Raw genomic sequence first — 26,877 nt, 5'->3', positions numbered from 1 at the left:
GGCGGATGCTGACCCCATCGATCTTAGCAACTACAGACCTGTATCCAATCTCCCTTTCCTAGCAAAACTACTAGAAAAATGTGTTCTCCGTCAACTCTCCCACCACATGGACATCAACAACCTCCTCGACCCACACCAATCAGGCTTCAGGAAAGGATGTAGCACAGAGACTGCCATCCTAAATGTCATAGATGATATGCACAAATCACTAGACAAGAACCGCTGCTGTCTACTCATACTCCTGGACCTTTCGGCGGCCTTTGACACGGTCGACCACAAACTACTCATCAACACTCTCACAGATAGGGTAGGTGCCAATGGGGTGGTTGCACAGGGGTTCACCTCCTTCCTACAAAACCGATCTCAAAGAATAAAAATAGGAAACTTCACGTCCGACCTACACCCTATAACTAGAGGTGTCCCCCAAGGGTCAGTGCTATCACCCGCACTAGTCAACATCTACATGGAGCCACTCACCATCATCCTCAAACAAGCCAACATTCCCTTCCATCTCTATGCCGACGACATGCAGATATACCTTGAAACCTCCTCCCTAGCAGACATGCAAAGACTAAACATCACCCTAAGAGAAGTACAAGAGTGGCTATCCCGCAACCATCTGAAACTAAACCAAAACAAAACGGAAATTCTTCTCCTAGCCAGCAAGGAAAAGACCCCGCAAATCACGGAATGGCTTAAGGCTATTGATGCTCTAGACTGCACTCTCATCCCAGCAGACTCAGTGAAGTCATTGGGTATCCCTCTGGACCCTAACTTGGATATGATTAAACATATCAAGAGCACCGCAAAAGGTGCCTTCTTCAGCCTAAAGCTATTAAGTAAAATCAAACCCTTCATTCCACCAACGGACCTCAAACAAGCCACGCAGTCCCTTGTCCTATCCAGATTAGACTACGGGATCGCCACCCTCACAGGTACGGCTAAACTACACCTGGCTCCACTGAGAACAACACTAAATGCAGCAGCCAGAATGGTGTCGGGAGTAAAGAAATATGAACATATCACTCCTGCACTAACTGAACTCAAATGGCTCCCAGTAGAAATGCGAGCTAATTTCAGAACTGCCTGCCTCACACACAAAGCTCTACACACTGGCAAACCCACCTATCTAGCTGCCAAACTCAAGAAAGCGGGACAGACAAGAAACCTCAGAAGCACTAACTCTCTGCTTCTCATCCCTCCGAAAACCTGCAAACAAAAGACTCTTATCTAGTTCCTTCACCGGAAATGCACCCAAAATCTGGAATGCCATTCCCATACATATTAGGACGAACTCCTCCTACAGAGCCTTCAAGAGCCAGCTCAAAACGCTATTCCTAAACCAATACCTTACAAAGTAAAAACGGATCCCCTTCAACTCCAGACCACAAGACAATAGTCCCAGGAACTACGTCAAATCGGATTAACGAACCTCTTTGACCTTAGACTCATCATTTACCCGGACACTCTTGGTGCAATAATCTGTTTTTTAACAATGTGATCTATCTATAACAATGTTGTAAAGCGCTCTGATACCTCTGGGTTTTGCTAGCGCTATAGAAAACTCCAAAAATAAAAAATAAAATAAAAAAATAGTCCCTAGTAGTGTGGCCTGTGTGTGCCCAGGGCTGGTAACCCAAATGCTGCTCGTGGGCCTGCAGCGCTGGTTTGCGCCACCCACAGAAGCAGCTTGTAAATGGTACCTCAGACCTGCCACTACAGTGTCTGTGTGCTGTCCAGAACTGCCATCTTGGCTGAGAAGTGCCCACGCTTCCCAGCCCCTGAACCTTCCCTTACCATCATGTCAGTCACCCCTATGGTAGGTGCATTGTGTGTGTAAGGCAGGACATGGCTTGATATGTGTAGCATGTCCTGGTAGTGAATCGCCCTCCATTTTGTTTTCACTGCTGCAAGGCTACCTGCTCTCCGTAGGTTAGAATGGGCAGTCTGGCTATTACATCTTATAGTCCTAACTGTCCCAGGGAACATGGTAGACATTTGAGTTTAGTATGCCTGAGCTCAGGATAATAAAATACATATTTTAGCAAAGTTGGTTTTAATATTCTGTGTTTGAAAATACCACTTTTAGAAGGTAGGTATTTTCTTGCCTAAGCCTTCCAGTGTGCTCTGCTGTTATGTGTATTGACTGTCTGGGTTTAGAGGGGCAAGGCAGGCTGAGTCAGACCTGGGTTGAATAGACCTGGGTTGAATAGAGAGATCTGCATTGAGTACTGGGGAGGGGTAGCTCCTTTACCTGAATACCGCTGTGCCTGGCAAGGTGAATGCTGGCTCCACCTCCTACTGTGCGTCTGATGGCAGACCCCCTCTTTCTGTAAGGAATGATGCAGCCTGGTAAACAAAGTGCTCCAGGCCTGAACAGAACTGGTTCTGGCTGGGTTCAGTGACTAGAGACTTTTGAGAACAAAGACTTTTGGGGTATAAATATCTGTGCCGAAACCCCTAATTTTAGTATTGCTCCTGGATGTCAAGAAGAACCTCTGTCCTTTTCACTGAAGGACTCTGCAGGAGAGGACTGTACTTGTGCTTGTGTGCTATTTCTTGGATTGGCCTGCAGTAGTTTTCCCTGGAAGAAGAGGGAAAACGACTTTTGAGAGAACTTTTATTTTGCTACAGCAATCACCTGAGAGCTAGAAGAGAGCTAGCCTCCTGCTGGAGTCACAGGCACATCTGACTTCCCCACCAGCCTCCTGATTCCTCCCTGCGAGGATTTCTATCTGAAGGTGAGGCCCCTGTGAGTTCCAGGGCTTCTAGTTCTACTCCAGAGAAGAGAGTGCTGAAATTGTCGCTAATGCCCGTTTGCGAGCCGCCGCATCTGAAGAGCGTAAGAAAAATCTTTGCGCTGCTGCCGGTGAGCGCTCGCAAACCCAAGTCCTCACATCGCTACAACCCATTTGCGACATTTTTCTTGTTTTGCTACGACATCCAGGTACTTTGTAAGTAAAAGGTTCGCAGAGACCACTGCTTTGAACTGAACCCCTATTTGCACACTTTGAACTATTTTTACAGCATTTCAAGACTATTCCTATTTTTACAGTACTGTGGCTTTTTAATGTTATTGGTCTTGTGTTAAGCCTATATATATAAAGATACTTATTTTTTATAACTACTTGTGTGGTGTCCCTTTTTAGTGTTCCTCACTGTGGTACTGTGTATGATCATAAATGCTTTACACACCGCCTCTGAGATAAGCCTTGCTGCTTGTGCTACATTACCACAGGGTTCAGAAGGGGTTATCAAAGGGTGTAGCCCCCTTACCCTGACTTAGGAAGAAGGGTCCCTACTTGGACAGTGGCCAGCCATTGCCAACTAGAGACCCCCATTTGTAACATTGGTGGTCAGTGTTGCAGTTTGCATTTGTGATTGCATACAGTAATTATAGTGTAAACTTCTAGTGAGTGCAAACCGTAACGCAACACATACATTTTTGAGGTTTTTGATTCTATTTTTGATTGATATCGTTAGTTATTTCTACAATGGGCAAGCCCAGATCCAATGCCTCGATGGATGTCTCCTGGGAAGAAGAGAGATTAGATACCTACAATGCCAAGCAGCTCAAGTATTTTTGCAAAAGATTCACAGTCCCTATCACAGGCCTCACTAAGAGGGAGGAGTTTTACAAAGCACTGATGGCCTGGCTAGAAGCCAGGGATGCCCCTAAGAATGTGGGAGAGCCTGGGGTGGAGGGAGAGAATACAGGAGAGCAGCAGGTGGAAGTAGTAGATTTGGTAGGTGATATAGCGCTTTCCAGCCCGGGCACTAGTGTGTCCTCAAGGGGCCTGTCTCCAGAAGAGATGGAGGACAGGGAGAGAGATAGGCGGCATATTATGGAGATGGCTAAGCTCAAGATGGATGGTCAGAGGGACCTAGAGAACAAGAAGTTAGACGTTGAGATAATGGAGATGAAATTTGAACATGAGAGAGTATTGAGGGAGTTGGAGATTAGGGCAAAGAGTGTAGAGATCTCACCCTCTGGTGGCAGCATACCTGTAGTGCATACTGAGAATAGAGTGTATATACCTAAAGAGGTTATTAAGGATTTCCACAAAAGTGAAGATATTGGGCAGTGGTTTGCAGCCTTTGAATTAGCCATGGTGTCCCACCGGGTCCCTGAAAAGTATTGGGGAGCTGGGGTGTGGGGGCGCTTTGTTAGTGAGGGGAGGGATACCTTGTTAGACCTGCCTCAGGAAAGTTGAATGGTTTATGCCCACATGAAAGAAGCTTTGATGACCCACTATGGTTTGACCCCTGAGATGTATAGGCAGAGGTTTAGGACCTGCAAGAAGTTGGAGGGTTCCACATGGGTTGAATATGTGTCTTTTGTTTTGCAGAGCTATGGAGCACTGGGTAAAAGGTAGCAAAGTAGAAACTTTTGAGCAACTGTATGATTTGATTGCATGGGAGCATTTATCTAGTAACTTTTCCTGAGCTATGCCAGCACCTGATTGATTGCAAGCTAACTAACCCTAGGAAGCTTGCTGAGGAGGCGGACCGCTGTGTGAGCACCCGAGTTCGCAAGGGTCCGATGGGAGACTTCGCCAAAGGTGGGCAGGGTCCCCAGCAGAGAATTGGGGGGACAGGGGTAAAGCAAGGGAGTTTCCAAGAGGGCCCCAAAGTAATTCCCATGGCAACCAAGCAGTGGTATCCCAGCCTCCCCAAGAACAGAGGTCAATGCCACTGACAGGTAGTCCTGTTCAGAGGGGGCCCCTTACTTGCTATAAGTGTGGCCAAATGGGGCACCGGTATTTTGATCCCCAGTGTCCCCTGAAGGACCACCCTGCACCAAACCGTGCACCGACCCGCCAGCTTGCTAGCGTAGCCCTGGGGGAGGAGGAAATGGGCACCCCAGATGGGTGGGACCCCGTGAAATTGACCCTTGTTTCATTAGGAGACTTTGAGATGGTCCCTAAACCTGCTCTGCCTGAAAACACTAAGAAGTACAGGCAGTGGGTGAACATCAATGGCCATAGAGTGGAGGCTCTAAGAGACACAGGAGCCAATGTACCTGCTGTCAGCTCCCGGTTGGTGTCTAAAGAGCAGGTTGTTCATTCTACCCTGTAGCGTCAGCAGACAACTCAGAGAGCCAATGTTAGGTGGCTCAGGTTCCCTTTGAGTGGGGGGGGGAGAGGGCCTCAGGAACTCTTCAGGTTGCTGTGAGGCCCGCCATGCCTGTAGACTGTCTGTTGGGCAATGATTTAGAGGACTCCCCGTGGGCTACGGTGGAGAGGAGATCTCACTTGCAAATGTTGGGTCTGCCTGAATGGGCATGTGCTACCACTAGGTCCATGGCAGCAAAGGAGGGTGTTAAGAAGGATCTGAAGCTTGAGAGTATGGCCCAGATCCCTGCCTTAGAGAGAAGGGGCACGGGAAGCCGGCCCCCTTGGCTCCCACGGCCCAGGAGGGAGCAGCCCCCAAGGGGGATGCCCTGGAGCCTACTGGGGAGCAGAGTGCCAACCTGGGTGACCTGCCTGAGCTGCCCCATTGGCAGCAGGAAGGAGGGCCCACCAGGGCGGAGTTTTGTGAGCAGCAAAGAGTTTGCCCTTCTCTTGAGGGTATGCGGCAACAGGCTGCAGCACAGGCAGCAGGTGACCAGTCTGGTTCACATCTGATTTATTGGGAGAACGGTCTCCTGTATAGCGAGCCTAAGACTGCTGAGATGGTGTCAGCCCGTGTACTGGTGGTGCCCGCATGCTTCAGAGCCTTCCTACTGGGGTTGGCTCATGACATTCCATTGGCAGGACATCTGGGGCAGACCAAGACCTTCGAAAGGCTGGTCACCCACTTTTATTGGCCCCAGATGCGCAAGAGATCAGACGCTCATTGCAGGACATGTGAGACTTGCCAGGCATGTGGGAAGAGTGGGGGGAAGATCGAGGCCCCACTCCAGCCCTTTCCAGTTGTTAGTACCCCATTCAAGCGAGTGGGCATTGACATTGTGGTGCCTCTGGATCCCAGGACAGCCATGGGCAACAGGTTCATCCTGGTCCTGGTGGACTATGCCACCCGGTACCCTGAAGCCATTCCGCTCAGGACGATGACGGCCCCCGTGGTGGGCCGTGCACTGATGGGGATCTTCTCCCGCGTGGGGTTCCCCAGAGAGGTGGTGTCTGACAGGGGGACCAACTTCATCTCCCAGTACATGAAGTCTCTGTGGAGGGAGTGTGGAGTAACTAATAAGGTCACCACTCCCTACCACCCCCAAAGAAATGGTCTGGCTGAAAGGTTTAACCGGACCTTGAATGGCATGATTATGGGCCTAGAGGAGCCTCTGAGGCGTAAGTGGGACGTCCTCTTGCCATGCTTGTTGTTTGCCTACCGTGAGGTGCCACAGAAGTCCTTAGGGTTCAGTCCCTTTGAACTGCTCTTTGGCCATCCGGTAAGAGGGCCTCTGACTCTGGTCAAGGAAGGCTGGGAGCAATCTACCAGGAAACCTCCCCAAGATGTATTTAACTACATGTTGGCCTTCAGGAATCAGACTCTCCGTTTCAGAAAAATTGCTGAGGCAAATCTGGAAGCCAGCCAGGAGGAAATGAAATGCTGGCACGACCAGAACACTACTCTGGTCGAGTTTCAACCTGGTCAGAAGGTTTGGGTACTGGCCCCAGTGGAGCCTGGTGCGCTCCAAGATAAGTGGACCGGTCCATTTGAGGTGGTGGAGCGCAAAAGTCCAGTTACCTACTTGGACTTTCAGTCTTGCGGGTCCTGCATGTAAACCGCCTGAAGCCCCACGTTGCGAGGTCTGAAGTGGGCATGCTTCTTACCACAGATGCTGGGATGGAGGAGGAGAGTGAACCTCTTCGTGACCTCCTGTGTGCAGGAGAGAAGGATGGGTCAGTGGAGGGTGTGGTCCTCTCCACCACACTGACCCCGGAGCAGCAGAGAGATTGTCACCAGCTGTTGGGGCAATTTTCTGATTTGTTTTCCCTGGTGCCTGGTGTCACTGAGTGGTGCGTCAATGACGTGGACACAGGGGACAGTCCGCCTGTCAAGCACAAGGCTTACAGGGTGACTGACAGGGTCAGGTCCTACATTCAGGAAGACGTCTCCAAAATGTTTGCCCTAGGGGTGATTGACTACTCTAGCAGCCCATGGTCCAGCCCCGTGGTCTTGGTGCTAAAAGCTGCCGTGTCTGGTGCCACTCCTGAGTTCAGATTCTGTATGGACTAGCGAGGGCTCAATTCGGTCATGAAGACCGACGCGCACCCCATCCCCAGAGCTGATGAGCTCATCGATCGGTTGGGGGCTGCCCGGTACCACAGCACGTTTGATCTAACGTCTGGGTACTGGCAGATCGCCTTAACTGATGGGGCCAAAGAGAGGTCTGCATTCTCCACCCCAGATGGGCACTACCAGTTCCTTGTGATGCCCTTTGGGATGAAGACTGCCCCTGCCACCTTTCAGAGTTTGGTTAACCAGGTGCTGGCTGGACTGAAGGCTTTCAGTGCTGCCTACCTGGATGACATTGCAGTGTTTAGTTCCTCCTGGGAGGACCACTTGCGCCACCTCTGGGAAGTGTTGATGGCCCTGCGCAGAGCAGGCCTCACAATCAAGGCCAGTAAGTGCCAGATTGGGCAGGGTTCTGTGGTGTACTTAGGACACCAGGTAGGGAGTGGCCAGGTGGCACCCCTACAGCCTAAGATTGAAACTATCCTGGCATGGGAGCCCCCCAGGACCCAGACTCGATTGAGGGCCTTCCTAGGTCTCACGGGTTATTACAGGTGGTTTGTCAAAGGGTATGGCAACATTGTTGCACCCTTGACTGGGCTGACTTCCAAGAAGCAGCCAAAGATTGTGAACTGGACTGACACCTGTCAGAAAGCTTTTGATGCCCTCAAGACTGCCATGTGTGCAGCCCCCGTCCTCCAGGCGCCCAATTTTGCTAAAGAATTCATTTTCCAGACAGACGCTTCAGAGCATGGGGTGGGGGCTGTTCTGTCATAGTTAAATGAGGAGGGACTAGACCAACCTGTAGCCTTCATAAGTAGGAGGCTACTTCCCCGGGAACAAAGGTGGAGTGCAATTGAGCATGAGGCATTTGCTGTGGTCTGGGCACTGAAGAAGCTGAGACCATACCTGTTTGGGACTCACTTCGGGGTTCAGACAGACCACAGACCCCTCAGATGGCTGATGCAGATGAGGGGTGAGAATCCCAAGTTGTTGAGGTGGTCCATTTCCCTTAAGGGTATGGATTTCACGGTGGAACACTGCCCTGGTACAGAATACGCCAATGCTGATGGTCTGTCCAGATTTTTCCGCCTTAGTGGAGAGAACTCCCAAGGGGATGAGTAGTTCTCCCCACATTTCAGCTGGAGGGGACACGTGTTAGACCTGGCACCATTGGCGTGGGTCTCCCTTCCATATTTCGCAGTTGCCTCCTCTGTTTTTGCTGGTATTAGATGCTCCGGGGTCTGTGCCACTGCCATTCAGTGACACAGCGCGAATGCTCCCTATGTAAATGTAACTGTGAATTGATATATCCCTGACTGGCTTATTTGGGTTACCTTTGGGTTACCTGTTAGTCCCTAGTATTGTGACCTGTGCGCGTCCAGGGCTGGTAATCCAAATGCTGCTGGTGGGCCTGCAGCGCTTGTTTGCGCCACCCACAGAAGCAGCTTGTAAATGGTACCTCAGACCTGCCAATGCAGTGTCTGTGTGCAGTCCAGTACTGCCATCTTGGCTGAGAAGTGCCCACGCTTCCCAGCCCCTCATCCGTCCCTTAGCATCATGTCAGTCACCCCTATGGTAGGTGCATTGTGTGTGTAAGGCAGGACATGGGTTGATATGTGTCGCATGTCCTGGTAGTGAATCACCCTCCATTTGGTTTTCACTGCTGCAAGGGTACCTGATCTCCATAGGTTAGAATGAGCAGTCTGGCTATTACATCTTATAGTCCTAACTGTCCCAGGGAACATGGTAGAAATTTGAGTTTAGTATTCCTGAGCTCAGGATAATAAAATACATATTTTAGCAAAGTTTGTTTTAATATTCTGTGTTTGACAATACCACTTTTAGAAAGTAGGTATTTTCTTGCCTAAGCCTTCCAGTGTGCTCTGCTGTTATGTGTAATGACTGTCTGGGTTTAGAGGTGCAAGGCAGGCTGAGTCAGACCTGGGTTGAATAGAGAGATCTGCATTGAGTACTGGGGAGGTGTAGCTCCTTGACCTGACTGGGGCTGTGCCTGGCAAGGTGAATGCTGGCTCCATCTCCTACTGTTCGTCTGATGGCAGACCCCCTCTTTCTAAAAGGAAGGATGCAGCCTGGTAAACAAAGTGCTCCAGGCCTGAGCAGAACTGGTTCTGGCTGGGTTCAGTGACTAGAGACTTTTGAGAACAAAGACTTTTGGGGTATAAATATCTGTGCCGAAACCCCTGATTTTTGTATTGCTCCTGGATGTCAAGAAGAACCTCTGTCCGTTTCACTGAAGGACTCGGCAGGAGAGGACTGTCCTTGTGCTTGTGTGCTATTTCTTGGATTGGCCTGCAGTAGTTTCCCCTGGACTTGGAGGAAGAGGGAAAATGACATTTGAGAGAACTTTTATTTTGCTACAGTAATCACCCAAGGGCTAGAAGAGAGCTAGTCTCCTGCTGGAGTCACAGGCATATCTGACTCCCCCCACCAGCCTCCTGATTCCTCCCTGCGAGGATTTGTATCTGAAGGTGAGGCCCCTGTGAGTTCCAGGGCTTCTAGTTCTACTCCAGAGAAGAGAGTGCTGAAATCGTCGCTAATGCCCGTTTGCGAGCCGCCGCAGCTGAAGAGCGTAAGAAAAATCATTGAGCTGCTGCCACCGAGCGCTCGCAAACCCAAGATCCTCGCATCGCACGCTTGCGGGCCACGAAGTGCTCGCTAACCCTAGAGATCGTTGCATCACACGTTTGCCGGCTGTCGAGTGCTCGCTAACCCCGGATCATCGCATCGAGATCAACACATCACGCAGTGAGGTCATCGCATCGCACCCGGATTGTCGATCCCGTGCAGGACGCCATTTTCTTCCATTGCAACAAGGTTCCAACCGGACCAGCGCATCATCCTCCCTTGCGGCAAGGATTCAACGCATCGCTGGCCTAGTGTGAAGAAGTCTGTCGCTTTGTCCCGCACGCACCTGCAGATCGGCGCATCATCCTCCCTTGTGGCAAGGATTCAACGCATCGCCGGCCTCGCATGAGGAAAATCATCGCTGCAGCCCGTTTGATAAATTTTTCTTGTTTTGCTACCAGGTACTATGTAAGGAAAAGGGTCGCAGATACCACTGCTTTGAACTGAACCCCTATTTGCACACTTTGAACTATTTTTACAGCATTTCAAGACTATTCCTATTTTTACAGTATTGTAGCTTTTTAATGTTATTTGGTCTTGTGTTAAGCCTATATATAAAGATACTTATTTTTTATAACTACTTGAGTGGTGTCCCTTTGTAGTGTTCCTCACTGTGTTACTGTGTATGATCATAAGTGCTTTACACACTGCCTCTGAGATAAGCCTAGCTGCTCGTGCTACGTTACCACAAGGTTGAGCAGGTGTTCTCAAAGGGTGTAGCCCCCTTACCCTGACTTAGGAAGAAGGGACCCTACTTGGACAGTGGCCAGCCATTGCCAACTAGAAACCCCCATTTCTAACACTGCTGTATTAAAAATGCAAGTAATGGACTGATTACTTATGTTCATTACTCCTAGTCCAGCTCATCCTCATCTCAATCTTAACCAGGTGAAGTACATCCCACCTCAGAGCTCAGAGACCGGGAAAAACAAGCATTTGGAATGCCATAGGTCTCGCATTACTGAAAGTTTGAGCTGTTGGCGTTGCATTACTATTTGCAGTGCCAATAGTTCAAGCGTTTATTAATGTGAGACTTATCGCATTGCAAATGTTTGTTATATTAGGTGCATGGGAGAGAAAGGAAGAGAAGGAAGTTGGGCGGCCGCACCAAAGAAATGACAGGTGCAGGTGTAAAATGTCTTTATAGGTGCGGCTGCCAATGTTAAGGATAAAGCTGTGCCTTGCTGCTGTGTGCAGGTTGTAAGTTGGAGAGCTTATCGTGCCTGCAACATCAGCTAGGAAAATAGTGTTCACAGACTGTAAATAAAACATACTGAGTAACAACACACGTAAGAGGGCCAGTAAGAGAAAAGGCGGCACTTAGGAGGGACTTCTAAGCCTACTCAAGAATCAAAAGCAACCAGTTAGTAAGGACAGTAACAGGAGCCAATTTGAAAGATGGTCAGAAACGGGACGGAGCTTCAAGTCCATACCTGAATACAGCATGTCTCGAAGCGACAGTGCAAATGGTGCCTAGGTGAGACCTAAAAAAGGAATGCTAGATGAACCCCCACCCAACCTAGTTAGGTGATACATAATGATAGCATTCCCCCAGCTCTTCCTGAATTAATAAAGCCCCGTCAAAAGGCCTGAACAAGTTACATTTGGTGGCTTGTGATGAGTGGGACAAGCATGAGCTGGACTAGGAGATTACCGGTAAGTGATCCGGCCATTACCTGCTCGTCCCAGTCATACCCATGTGAGGCTATACCAAAGTATAAGCAGGCCTTTTGAAATGGCAGATGGCAATGAAGCAGTAAGTAATGCAACACGCATGTATATTAATTGCATAACGGAACCACAGAAGTAACAGTGGCACTATAAATACCTCACCTCAAATTACTGAATTTAAGACAGATGCACCAAAATTCTCTTCTCCACTGAGAACATTTTACAAAGTGTGCTGAGGCGTTAGGGATGGTTTGGAGTCAGTGGAGGAGGTGGTTGTAGAGCCCAGCGTAGAGTGTGCTGCCGTAATCTGCTTGTGAAGAGGGCTTGCATGACAGTGCATCTGGTGTTGTGGGATAGCTACTTGAAGATCATGCGGAGTATATGGAAGCAGAGGGAGCTCTCCGTATTGACCTGTGATGTCGAACTTATTATCTAGAATGATTGCCCGGTTTCTTGCATGGTTGGTTGATGTGGGTCCGAGCTCTGATGGCCACAAGCTGGAATGCCAGGGAGTGTTCTTGTTCCCCAAAATCAACACTTTTGTCTTGTCAGAGTTGCGTTTCAGGCTCTCTTTCAGTCTACTACACTGATCTAGCAATCGGATAAGTTTGTTTTGGTGGTGGTGGACTTGTCAGTTAGAAATAGGATGAGCTGGTTGTCGTCAGTGAAGGATATGAAGGAGATGTCATCTGAGCAATGTCATGTAGATGTTGAACAGGGTTGGGTTGAGCGATAAACCTTGGGGAACTCCTACCAGATTCTTGGATTCTGATGAGTAGGGTAGTAGTCTGACTCACTGTGTTCTTCCTGTGAGGAAGGAGCAAATCCAGTTGAGGGGTGGTCCTTGGATACGTCTCTTGTGAAATCCTCTGATATGGATTAGGTGGGAGACTCTATCAAAGGCAGGTGATTGGTCAAGTAGGATGCGGGCTATGGTTTCTCATGGTCCAGTGTTGTGCAAATTTCGGCAGTGGCTGCAATGAGATTCTGTGCTGTGGTTGCTCCGAACATCTGATACAAAGTGGTTGAGTAGGTTGTGTAGTACAAGGTGGTTAATTAGCTGTTTGTTTATGTTCTTCTCTATCGCTTTGGCTGGGAATGGGAGCAGAGAGATGGATTGGAAGTTGCTCAGCTCGCTGAGGTCAGCGAAAGGTTTTTTGAGGAGAGCACTGACTGCTGCATGTTTCCAGGCTTTGGGAGAGGTGGCGGATTTGATGGAGGTATTGATGATGTGGGTGAGGATGTTGCTGATCAGTTGTCCTCCCATGTTGAAAATGTTATTGGGGTATGGGTCCGTTGAGGCCCAGGAGTGAACTGTTTTCATGTTTGCTATGGTTTCGTCTTCGATGAGTGTTTTCCATAGTGTCATGTTGTATAGCGTTTTAGGATCTGAGCGAAATTTACCGATTTATGCCCTTATATAGGTACAATTCACATTGCCCTTGTATAGGCATATAAATCATAACCATATTTAGACATAACCCATGCAGTCCAAATACCGGCATGGCTACTTCCACTCGATCCAAAAAGCCACAATGATTTCTTGGAAAGCTCGGCTTCAGCAGTCAGGGACATCCCCTTGCTTGAATATTGATTTGTCCAAGAACTCATGGAGTTTTCAAAGAACTACCATTCCCTTGAGATTCTTTGATGAGGTTATTATGCCCGACTTTACGTCAAACTAGGCACCTTCAAGGTATAAATATGCCTACACTTGCCCTAGCAAACACACAGTGGTTCGGAGCAGCTCGACTACTTGCCCGACTCAGCTCGCTACAGCAAGTGCAGAAGGAAGCCGACCGTACTGATCGAGAAGCTGTCCTTTCTCTCGGTGAGAATCCAGCTGCAGTGTTTCCAAGCTCCCCTCGCGGAGTGTTGGGAAATCGAGTCCTGAGACAGAGATACCAGACCTCCTTCATTCTAAAACCAAGGTACGGAGCTGATTAGACCCTAAGAGAAATCTTGGTTAGATTCTTGGCAAATAAAAACTAAACCTATGTTACACCACACTTACTTCTTCCTTCATACTAGACTTAGGTTAGGTACATTGGGGTAGGCATATTTTAGAAGCACCAGTTGAGTACTTTTAGCCTTTGTTATTTATGTATGTATTTATCTATGGTTTAGAAACCATCCAATGCTTTTTCAGTATTATTTTATAATACTCTTCTTACTGTACGCATTATACTTTGCAACCAGTATTACGATTGTAGCAGTTCACTTTACTTGCATGGGAAAGAAGACTGTTCAATAAATCCTTTTATTGAAAACGCACGTCTCTCCATTTCTCTGCGCCTCTGATGAAACAAAATTGTTTACAACAAGGGGTGGTGATGGACAGAGTCTCTGAATTAAGCAGAGTACTCTCACCCAGTCAAGAGATCAGGGCTAGATCCAACACCGTTTTTTAGCTCATTGCACCATCCCAGTTTCAGAACCTGGCTATATGCAAATTAGTCTGTCCCTGGCCCAGTGCATCATGGGAACAGGGCAGACCAGACTACAAAAGCCAATTCTTACACTGGGAAGTAAACAAGCTTCCGGGGACCGGTTTCTGGCATTTCAGCCGTCTTCGGCCCGGCTTGCTTGAATCCTGATGGTGCAATGAGCAAGGGACTCACATCTGAGTATACCCTTCCACGCTTAGGGTGGACAAAATTGTTTACAACAAGGGGTGGTGATGGACAGAGTCTCTGAATTAAGCAGAGTACTCTCACCCAGTCAAGAGATCAGGGCTAGATCCAACACCGTTTTTTAGCTCATTGCACCATCCCAGTTTCAGAACCTGGCTATATGCAAATTAGTCTGTCCCTGGCCCAGTGCATCATGGGAACAGGGCAGACCAGACTACAAAAGCCAATTCTTACACTTGGATTCTTGGCAAAGAAAAACTAAACCTATGCTACACCACACTTACTTCTTCCCTCGTACTAGACTTAGGTTAGGTACATTGGGGTAGGCGTATTTTAGAAGCACCAATTGAGTACTTTCAGCCTTTGTTATTTATGTATGTATGTATCTATGGTTTAGAAACCATACAAAGCTTTTACAGTATTATTTTATAATACCCTTCTTACTGTACGCATTATACTTTGCAACCAGTATTACGATTGTAGCAGTTCACTTTACTTGCATGAGAAAGAAGACTGTTCAATAAATCCTTTTATTGAAAACGCCCGTCTCTCTATTTCTCTGCACCTTTGATGAAACAAAGCATGCACGATTGACTGAGTAAAATATCTATCTATTGTTTCCACGACTCTGAAGATACGTTTATTCTTGGGGAAACAAAGTTGTCATGTTTATGGGGTTGTCAGAAACTAATCCCTTCTTGTGAATTCGAAAACGTTTCTAGTGACCTCTGAGCTAGCTGGCACTCACAATTAAGTCTAATATATTCGATAGAGACCTAGTCGACCTCAGTCCTACGTCAAATCTATAGGATATATTATTCCAATGCGCAGAGCCTATTGGGAACATAGGAATTCCACTACATGGCGCCCAACGGTTGGTAAGGCACTAATTTAACGCTAGATACTAGAGTAACTCAGTTGTGCTTTTCACAGAGACCCTTTTTCCCTTAAAATACTCCAATAGACGTCTGGAGTGGGTAAAAGGATAAAATATCCGCCATAACTGAGTAGGACGAAAATCCTATGTATTCGTTTTTTGGTGTGTTCAATGTTGAAGGATACAGTGTTCCAAAATATTGTGCACCTTATCTTTGTTTTTTTAAAACTTGCTCTGCAAACTTTCATTAAACATTGTCGAATAACTACGGCAATAACGCAACCGGTGGACCTGCAGCAGCTGCAGTCCAACCGGGTTTAGACATTACAGGTTTATAACAAGACGACCCGGATGTGATAATCATCCCGGAAAACTTAAGGAAAACCATCACTATAAAGCTTATAACAAATGGCCTATCACCTAGATGTGGTAGGGTACTTTTTGTCAGAGGCACACGAATATCGGCAGACAGAGGTATTCTATTCATGGATAGTCTTCCCTGAAGCAAATGCAGTCTCGCATGTGTTTCACTTCTACAAAGTAGAGGATCATCCAACGGAATAAGTTCCTTTCGAAGACATTGAAATTCCACTAACTTACCAAGAGCACCAGCTCCGGTTTTAAGGCGCCCTACAACATCAAAATCACATTACCAGGCTCGGTCCACTAGGTAGGCCAGGAGCAACATGGCCGGTACTAGCCAGCTATACACCACATCCTGACATTGAAGAAATGTCAAGTGAAGAACTATTAGTTCAACTAAAACAACTAATAAAAATACATAGACAATTGGTTCAATATGTCATGCGGACTCTAACAGTCCAACCTCCTATAAGGATTCCACAACAAACCCCTCACCAGGGGAATACAAATAAAATCACACCACAGACTATACAATCAGTCATTGGTAAATTGCCCACAAAAAGGGAACAAATTCCATTCTGGATAGCTCAAAAAATGACTCCTATCGAGGCAGTATTTCCTGACAGTACACCTCATGAGAAACACAGAATTTTAACAATCTGTTTACCAATGGGGATCGTACCACATCTGGAGGACTGTACACTTGGGGTACAATCTTTGCTGCAATCTACACAAAAACACATGGTGTTCCATCTATGGCGGTAATACCAGACGTCCTGAAACAGATTCAAAATGAATACGGGGCAGAGCCTGCTTTAAATCTAGGTATGAAATTACTGAAAGATTTCAAACAGGTCTCAAGCTATAATATTAGCTAATATTAAAGGTGAAGCAGCATCCGTGACGATCCGCCAAAAAATAAGAGAAATTGATATAACTGAGCAACCATATGAACTGGCCAGAATAATTGAAAAATCCTATGAAGAACTAGGTATTGATAGTTTGGGTGGGAAACCAGTAAAGCCCTAACTAACAGAGAGTCCTGAAAAGATCTTTATTAAAAACACTCTCACTACTCCTAAAAAGAAGTGAGAAAATACTAAACAAACTTCTAATGAGAAGCGTTTTCAGTCCCGAGGAAGGTCTCCTCAAAAGGAGCCCTCTGAAAAGAGGTATAACCTCAGGAACAGGAATAATTTGAGATAACCTGATAGATATCAAGATACTGATGCACATTCCTCTCGTACCTTTCAGACTTCCTCACAGAAATCAGAAAGAAGAAGACGGTCAGAACACAAGGAAGAACACGTGAAGTCCAAAGATGACCAACACGTTCCAAAAAATAAGAAAACCCAATTCACCAAAAATAAGGTAGCAGGTCTAAAAATCAGACATGCCGAGGATTTTGAGGACACAACTCAAGAACGGGGAGTGGGCCCAGACAATGCTGGACAGCGCAGCAGAAGTCACCATAGCTCGCAAGATCTTGAAGGATCATCTGGAGACAGTGGACTTGAATGAGTACATTCAAGTTGAAACAGCCGATACCAGGGTTAGTGTACCCCATAAGTTATATGAAGTAACGCCCCGGATGGAGGGGGACATAGCTAGGCAAATAAGAGCTCTTTTGGGAGAAGCTCTCAAAGGGTTATGACATTCTTCTACCTGAAAAAGACTGGCCACCAAAATTTGTCAGGGAGTGCTCACATGGCGAAGACATCATTATGCCAGCCTTCTCGAATCATATTCCAATTCACTTAAAATACACCTATGCAAGAAAATGGGCTGTAGCTCAGGCTCCAGCATTATACAAAAATCATGTGGGATGGGATGAGGATTCCCCTCACCATAAAATCCAGTTAAAAACTCAACCAACTGCACAGAGGCAGTATCCAGTTAAGCAAGAAGCTAAAAAACAGGTCAGGAAGATATTAGATCAACTTGAATATCAAGGGGTGATTGAAACATGCACCTCGTCAATGAACAATCCTTTGTTTCCTGTCTCCAAACCAGACCATACATATCGTCTAGTTTTGGACTACAGACATTTAAACTCTTGTTGCAAAAGGTTTGCAGTACAATATTCACACAGTGCAGCACTAATGAATAACATTGTGCGTAAAAATATAAAACAACATTCGATATTTCTAACGTTTTTTTCTGTCAAAACATTGCACCAGAAAGCAGGCACTTGACCGCTTTCTCAATTATGGGGACATAATGTCACTTCTGTCGTCTCCCTCAGGGATTCAAGAATAGTCAGGGGTTATTTTCAGCCAGAGTAACAAAGTTACTACAAACGTATGATGATGAGGCATTATCTTATGTCGATGATATCTGTCTAACAGACAATGACTTGGTCAGGCACTTGAACAGAGTGAATACCATTATACTTGGATTCGCCTCTGAAGGGTACAAATCTAACTTTAAAAAATCAAGAATTGCACACCTCAACGTCCTTTTTCTAGGTTACAAGATAAAAGTGAAGGCAAAAGCCTGGCAGCCAACTTTTTAGAAAAGTGTGCGCTGCTCCAACCTCCAAAAACGCAGAAAAACGGAGTCCATTCTAGGTTTCCTGACTTTCGGAAGAACATACATTCTAAACTACCCAGAAAGGGTTAAACCTCTCTACGAATTAATCAAACCTGAATTGGACTCAAAAGCACACAGAAAGTTTGCTCTCAGTGCAAACAGACATGTTAGCAACCTCAAATTTACCGACATGTGTAAACATACGCAACCTTGTAATCAGACTAATCCCAGGAAAATGCGGATTCATGTACTTAACTTTTAATGAAGGTGAAAAAGTACCAATTGCTTACAAATCACACTTGTTCGCACAAGCTGAAATGAAATTCACTTCAACTGAAAAAATTCTGACAGCGGTTCAAACTGCAGTAGCAAAAGAGAGAGCTCTCGCACAGGGTAAACGCATAATGGTCGTTACTCCCGTACCTGCCTTAGAGGCAGTGACAAGATCGAGCATTCCAAATGCAAAGGCTTTACATCCAAGATGGATACAATGGGTTAACTCTCTTGCTGTAACAGACGTTGAATACGTGTTTGACCCTTATTTGAAAACACAAGAATTTCTACAATACAAACAAGAATGTCCTCTGCCAGCTGAGATTCTGCCTCTAGAACAGTACGAATGTATAATTTATACAGACTGATCAGCACAGCCCGCAATTGGGGGTAAACAAGCTTATAGTGCTGCGTGCGCAATTGTAAAAAGTCGCTGGGGCGATGGTAAATTCCGACCTATGGTCACCAAAACTCAATCTCTTGGAGATTGTACAGCTCCGCGAGCTGAACTACAAGCATTCAAGATGGCGCTTGCAAATACTGATCGTGAATTCCCCACACTCATAGTGTGCGATTCGTGTTACTGCGTTCAATCTTACAATAAATACTTGCAGAATTGGATTCAAAACGGTTTCAAAGATGCAAAATGTGGCACAATCAAGCATAAGTTGCTTTGGGAACAAGTAGTTCAATTACAGAAAGAACTACAGAGACTCACGTGATCCATACACTGAGTCATCAGCGCGCTGTGCAAACAGCTTCCGTAGCTGCAATCACTCATTCGAAAACAAAAATAGACGGCAAAATAATGCTAGCTGTCAATGCCACAAGCAAAGGCAGTGGTGCAGCGTTACCTCTAAACTATCCACTCGAATATTCATACATATTTAATGCCAACTCTGTTCCTTTTGCTCGAATCCCTGGAGTGGGGGATAAGGTAATTCCAAACAGGAGACGTAGAGTAGCTTTGGGAGAGGGTCTGATACATCAAGGGATCTCTAAATCTATGCTAGAATTAAAGGAGACGTACTGGTGGCCATGGATGAATGCCCACATTCACGAATTTGCAATTAATTGCCATTACTGCAACAGAGATCGCAGCAAAGAATGCCGCCAGATACCTGACTACAGTGTAGCCAGCCCAGTACAGACACCGTTGTTAGACAGCATTAGACTATCTACACGCAGACCTCCCTATGGACAAATGCGGTCCCACATCTATTAGGACAGGTTCATTTGGATGTGGCCTCAGTGCTCGGCTGAAGCCCAAACTGTTATAAAAGATTTGCGAGTCTTTATCGGCACGCTACTTTCTGACCAGGGTCCTGCGTTCAGCTCCAAAGCTTACAAGGAGGCCATGGCCAATCTGGGCGTTGCATTGCGGTAGTCTAGTCCATTCCATCCTGAGGGAAATTCTGTAGTGGAAAGAAAAAACCGGGACATAAAGCAATCTATAACAGCTAGGGTATTAGGCTCGGGTGACGAGTGGGTCAAACATCTAATAAGTGTCCAACGTAGCTTAAATAATCTGCCAAGAAATTCTCTGGGTGGAATCACTCCATATGAAATCCTTTTTGATACTAGAATGCTTGTCCAGGATCTTGATCGTCACACTTCAGTGGTGGAACAAAAACCCTTTAAAATCAAAGACTGTTTGGCTGTTTTACAGGACTTAAATGAAACAAGGAGAAGTCAAAGCAACACAATACAGAAGCCAACGACCACTGAAGGAGAACCACCCGTTCCAGCAAGGCCTGTATGGATTCCAAAGATTGGGGATCTAGTCAGAGAAAAGATTGCGGACAAAAAGGAATTTGGGCCTTCTTACAGAAAACCAGTACCTGTGCTAGCAATCCACGGATCAAGGACAGTGTTACTGCCGCCCTTTGCTGGAAGAAAGGAGAACAGGTTCGTATCTATCGACCTGGTCAAACCACATCATGTGGCCAATAATAAGTAGTAGCGCCAGTGGACTCCAAAGATGTAGCAGACGACCAAATCTTGCTACTATCCAAGAGGTTCAAACTGAGAGACTTATCACCTTTGAAGAATCTGCAGTAAAAAAGGACTAAGCAATATAGCACTGGAACTTCTACCTCTTGAGACCCAAATAACAGTTTGTCAAGACACTCCTGTCTACAATGATGTAGCATCTGACTATACTAATATGACAAGGGATCCAGTAACTCCAGTGATTTCAAGTATTCCGGATGCAATACCTACAATTGACAGAACTTCTTCTGGCAATTTCATTAACTTTGATACGTTTTCCGAGGATCCCAGTGAGCCTGAAACAACGCCAGCAAATAAAACTTTTAAAGAACAAATAACAGAACTTTTTCAGCAACTTGATAAAACTTATCCGGTTTCACCATGGGTTGAACTCTGGATTGTGCTAGGCGTCCTTTTTCTCCTACTTTGGCTAATTCTTGTATTACGTTTGGGAATGCTGATAAATGGAAAATATAGTAAAATGAAAACAGCAAGTAAGAACATCAACTTGCTCCTCAAGCCACACAAATCATCTCATCGTGAACAAAGAGAATTGACATCAGTGAACATCACAGCCGTTCCTATACCTGGTGGTATAGCATGGGACATAACTGATTATGACATCTTTGGCCCTACAGAGCTGTTGAAGGTTCCACATCAATTCAAGGTTTCCTTGAGTGACTTTGTTTAACCCAGCACATTTTCTGATGATTGGGACTTTCAGGCTGTTAATAATATAATGTCAGAATTAGAGATGTCAGCAAAATTTACAAAACATGAATACTTAGAAGGTTCATCAGATTATGAACAAATGTACTGTTATAATCACTATGGTCATCATTATTTGCACAAATCTGCAAACCCTAGAAATGTTTATACTTTCAATCAATGGGAACATTGTCCAACACCACCAAAAGGTAGCTCAAAAACATTTTATGAAAAATGTCCATACTTATCAGGTTTTAATGTCTCAAACCCAGAAATATTTTACTTTAGAAATGTTAATAAGACAGGAATGAAAAGTATGTTGTCTAATACTAAGCAAATTTATTCTGCAGCCTTTTATGCCTAGCTGTCCTCATTAGGTTTCGACTTTTGGAGTGACAATATAGAAACAAAAACTGTCTGGGGCTCAAAAGACTGGCAGGTGCAGGGAATAGAAGCTTTATTTAGAGCCTGCATTATCCCTAAACAAATAATGTTTTTGAACGACACTGTGCAACAGACAGCCTGGCCAAGGTAAAAGATTTAAACAAACCGTCCATACCTACACCTTCACCTGATAGTAAAAACACTTCAGAGGGAGGGCTCGACGTATAAACAATTTTACTTAAAAACAGAACTGATCGTGATTGGAAGAAATGGTTAGTCTGGCCCACAGACACAAACAACTGTCAAGATAGATTCCTGAACAAGACACAAGGGTCTATATTAACTAGGCCGGATCCAAGATATGTCCAGAGACAACATCCAGCGATAGTAACAACATACAGTGTAGGAAAACTGTGCCTTGACTGGCTACAAAAATCCACACTAACAGAGGTAAAACAACACTTCTCTTTACTTAAAGATGGCGTTGATTTAAGGGACTTCTTACAATGTCCTGCGAAACGGCGTCATAAACGTTTTATATACGCTGGTATATATGCCATTTATAATGAAGCTTGGAAAACGTCAAAAGCAGAGACTGCAGAAGGAATACGAGAATTTGATCGTATTAATTTAGAGAAAGCTCTCTCTGTAGTTGACAATGGGTTAACAACTCTGTCATCCAGAATTTATTCTTTGGACGGCATAGTATCCTCTGCCATAGACATAATGGAACAGGACTTGCTCATGCTACAGCATGGACAGTCACAATTGCGTTCTATAATTCTTTTAGGCTGGTCTTTACAAAATCTTCGTTCTGGATATGTACCATGGCGTCTAATCAACACCACGTCATTGTTTTCTGTATTTAACCTTACAGATAAACGAATCAGTTAGGCACAAAGAGGAGCAGACTATACGGTGCTGAGCATTGAAAAACTGGAAAGATTACCATTAACTGTTTCGGAAAAACCTGCAACAGAATGGCAATATTGTTTGAAACATATACCAGCTGGCGTGTATGAAAGGTTGGGTAAAGAATACATAAAGTCAACCTGGGAATTACCATATACACACATATGTTGGATCTTAGTGGTACAAACTGTAAAAGCGCACTAAGCAGTACACTTTTATGTCTGGGTATTAATTTACATGAAGCCTGTGACGGTTCTTCGACCAACTTATCCTGCCACCTGCAAGGTTCTCCAGCAGCAGTGATAGATCCAATTTTTAGGCAGATTTCTAACGGAAGCTATATAATGTTGAATGATCACAGCTGTTGTGGCATGTTGCCAGGAACAACCTATCTCGTAACTGTGTCATCCAGGGTCACTTGTTGTATGCAAGTATTGTTTCCTAAAACTAAGACAGACGGGGAGTCGCCGTTATGGCCTTCACTGAACATCTCTTCTATTCGAATTGATACTTTAAAAAGAATGAAAGCCATTCTTTTACAAAAAACTGGGCCACTGACCTCGTCCAAAGAGACGTATGAACTACAAGTTGCAAGGTCTTCTGCAGAGATACATGCCCTTTTATCCACAAACTGCTTTGTACATTTCTTAGAAATATTAGGTCGTATCTTAAACATTTCTGATACCAGTGGTATTGTACATGTATTTAAGACAGTTTTTTGGGACTGTTAGCACCATTTGAAGCAGTCCTCTGCATTTTTGCAAACTTCGTGCACTCTGTGTTCGGCGGCCTGCCTCTTATTTTGGGACTCATAGCAGGAATCCTATTTTTGTTCCTTCTGCTCCAATATGGCAAGTCCAGTCACCAGCGACACCCAGATTACCATAGAAAACACTCTCCTGGCAATGAAGTGTCTTGAGCGCATGATACAGATTCTGGGCTTGGCTCGTTTAAGAGATCTGAACACCACGTGGTTTCTAGCATTTCGCCCATTCTGGCAAGATTGCATCTTACCTGTTCTACGAGGCCTGCTATGTGGAGAAGAATGCGTGTTGGATCAGATATAAGGGACCCCCTGAAACTAGTGAGTTTTCCTATAGTCCATCCATGACTTAAGATTTTGAGTGTCCCTCTATAACACAGGTAATTTAGCACATGCAGTTGCATTAGCGCATGAGACACAAAGCATAACTATTCCTAACCGAAATTTATTAAACTGATCACTATGCATGTTGCTCTGTATTCCAGCTTCGGCGCTTTGTCTACATGGCATTTTAAGTGTTGTCAACTGGACAGACCTTGTTTCACACTCTTGGCATCCGGTCTCTAATGCTGTTCGCACCACTGCACACGATCAGGAAGTCTTTATATGGCCTTTTGTGCATTTAAATAAGGTATTCCCTTGCAGTCCTAAATATTTACCTATATCATACATGCTTTTTCAGATTTTTATTGTGGCAGTACTGTGAGTATCCTGGGGCATTGTCGTTTATCCTCGATAACATACACGCCATGCTACAAATAGGTCGTTAGAATCTATCTATACAGCCAGTGATATATGAAAGTCTTCTGACCAGGTTGCCTTATACTGTATTTGTCTGTGCATTTCACCCAACAGCGGTTTTTATTCTGCTCAATGTGAGATCCAGTTTTCTTAGTCGATTCTACCTACCTACACTTTTAGGTAAGGCCTACACTGATTTAAATGCTGGGACACTAGTATCCTTCTTTCTCTGGTCACGTTCCTTTTCATGGGATATCATCTGATTCTTTGTATAAACGTTCTCTTCTTGGCACTATTCCACTTTTTTATCACTGATTTCGGTGTCTATTCTGCACCCCTACCATTGCTTTGGTCTATCTGGGTACCATGACCTTTTTTTAATATGTTTTCTGAGTTAGTATTTCAAATGTAATTACATTTGAGTGGTGATTGTAAGATTTACAGCTCCTTTTTGTATTCTCAGTTATATTGAATGGTTTCTGATGTCTTCCCACAGTATGCATCTTGTCGACAACCTCAGTGTGTTTTATTTGCTACATTTACTTTGTGTATTAATACGTGTATATTTTTTTATGTATGGAAATTCTAGTGGTTCTCCTGAAGAAGGCATATGTTATGCCGAAACGTGCGTAGAGAACGCCATCTCATCTACTTCATTTCTTGAAACCCTTGCAATACTTTTTTAATCTTTGTGGTTATTTGCGACTTGATATAATAATTTTCATGTATTGTTATTTCATGATATGCATTTTATACTGATATTGTTTTATAATTTTTATCTGTAATAATAAAAATCTATCATCTTTTTAATATATTTTCCTTTGTTGTCAGTACACTGAGGTGTTGTCTATTAAGTTTCATGTGTTACACCTGATTTCAGACAGGTATTCCGTTGCCTAGGAATTGTTACTATTTAAGGAAGAATGCGTGTTGGACATCTGTCTAACACTTCCATCAGCACTGCCAACGGATGTTGATACTTTGCTTGGTTCAGTAACGGCCCATGCATTGTGTTGTCCCCAGCTGCTACCAATCGGCATTCGTTGAGGTGAGATACATGGATCGACAGGCACACAGGTACCATCACCATCTCCTTAGAATATTGCTAATGCAGCTAACGCTGACGGCGATGCTTCACATTTTTGTACAATCGGTTTACTTAACGAAGTGGTCCAACTTTCACCTACTGTAGTAGATGAATTCTTTACCAGCTTAGAAGATTTGATGTTTTCTCCAAACAGCGAGAATGACTTTTGAAGTTAGCACACAGCGTTCTATGGGACTCTGTATTCGACCTTTACTTTTCAAAACAAAACTTCCAACTTTTAGAACTCTATTTTGCTGCGATTTAACTTTTTTCCAAAATTGAATTTTGTTTTGGCACAAAGTAATCTGCTTAAAGTAGAACTATTCTTAGAGAACAAGAATTCTTTGAAACACTTCCAAGAGACAATATTTGACCTTGTCCACAACCTAAACAGTTTATATATTCTGTCATGGAATGGTCTCGACCTTCTTTCTGTATTTAAGAGCCATCTCATAAATGTTATTTCATGCCTCATTCTGATAGCAATTGCAATGCCACACTACATGCTTTGAATGACAACATTGCTTTTAAAATGCGTATAGCACAAATGCTCATCTTTCGTGTACAACCATTTCAAATGCATTTTATGTATTTTGGGAGGAATTTTTACACTTCATGCTTTACTAAATTCTAAGCATTCAAAACATATCTAATGTCGAACATAATAAAGTGGAGTGGGTGTTGTATAGCGTTTTAGGATCTGAGCGAAATTTAGCGATTCATGCCCTTATATATGTACAATTCACATTTCCCTTATATAGGCATAGAAATCATAATCATATTTAGACATAACCCATGCAGTCCAAAATACAGGCATGGCTACTTCCACTCGTTCCAAAAAGCCACAACGATTTCTTGGAAAACTCGGCTTCAGCAGTCAGGGACATCCCCTTGCTTGAATATTGATTTGTCCAAGAACTCATGGAGTTTTCAAAGAACTACCATTCCCTTGGGATTCTTTGATGACGTTATTATGCCCGACTTTACGTCAAACTAGGCACCTTCAAGGTAAAAATATGTCTACACTTACCCTAGCAAACACACGGTGGTTCGGAGCATCTCGACTATCAACTTGCCCGACGCAGCTCGCTACAGCAAGTGCCGAAGGAAGCTAACCCTCCAGCTGACGCACCAATCGAGAAGCTGTCCTTTCTCTCGGTGAGAATCCAGCTCCAGTGTTTCCAAGCTCCCCTCGCGGGATGTTGGGAAATGGAGTCCTGAGACAGAGATACCAGACCTCCTTCATTCTAAAACCAAGGTACGGAGCTGATTAGACCCTAGGAGAAATCTTGGTTGGATTCTTGGCAAAGAAAAACTAAACCTATGCTACACCACACTTACTTCTTCCCTCGTACTAGACTTAGGTTAGGTACATTGGGGTAGGCGTATTTTAGAAGCACCAATTGAGTACTTTCAGCCGTTGTTATTTATGTATGTATGTATCTATGGTTTAGAAACCATACAAAGCTTTTACAGTATTATTTTATAATACCCTTCTTACTGTACGCATTATACTTTGCAACCAGTATTACGATTGTAGCAGTTCACTTTACTTGCATGAGAAAGAAGACTGTTCAATAAATCCTTTTATTGAAAACGCCCGTCTCTCTATTTCTCTGCACCTTTGATGAAACAAAGCATGCACGATTGACTGAGTAAAATATCTATCTATTGTTTCCACGACTCTGAAGATACTTTTATTCTTGGGGAAACAAAGTTGTCATGTTTATGCGGTTCTCAGAAACTAATCCCTTCTTGTGAATTTGAGGAAGTTTCTAGTGACCTCTGAGCTAGCTGGCACTCACAATTAAGTCTAATATATTCGATAGAGACCTAGTCGACCTCAGTCCTACGTCAAATCTATAGGATATATTATTCCAATGCGCAGAGCCTATTGAGAATATAGGAACTACACTACAGTCAGGTGTTTGTCTTGTTTGGTAGCGGTCAGGTTGACAATGAGGTCTTTGGGGTCGGATTGGTATTCGAAGTTGTAGATTTTTTTCTATTTTGCTGTGGAAGAATTTAGATAACTAGTCACAGAGTTCACGTGATGATGTTGGCTGCAGCCTCAGGGTGGTGGATGATCGATAATATCTCCATGCAGCTG

The 26,877-nt window shown here is 44.7% G+C and overlaps 1 protein-coding gene across 2 annotated transcripts in view; it reads left to right on the top strand.

The window, feature by feature from the left end:
* The window catches only part of NAT9 (N-acetyltransferase 9), a 125,426-nt gene that overhangs the window by 54,361 nt on the left and 44,188 nt on the right, over positions 1–26,877 (top strand). The window contains exon 4 of one of the 2 annotated variants that reach the window (XM_078654473.1): positions 23,795–23,860. The exons of the other annotated variant lie outside the window; for it this stretch is intronic. Coding sequence (XP_078510599.1) covers positions 23,795–23,860 — 66 coding nt within the window. The remainder of the gene's footprint in view (positions 1–23,794; positions 23,861–26,877) is intronic. 2 annotated transcript variants of the gene reach the window in all.

The sequence above is a fragment of the Lissotriton helveticus genome, chromosome 7, assembly GCF_964261635.1.
Source record: "Lissotriton helveticus chromosome 7, aLisHel1.1, whole genome shotgun sequence".
In the NCBI taxonomy this organism is placed as follows: Eukaryota; Metazoa; Chordata; class Amphibia; order Caudata; family Salamandridae; genus Lissotriton; species Lissotriton helveticus.
This window is presented reverse-complemented; position numbering and strand designations above follow the sequence as displayed.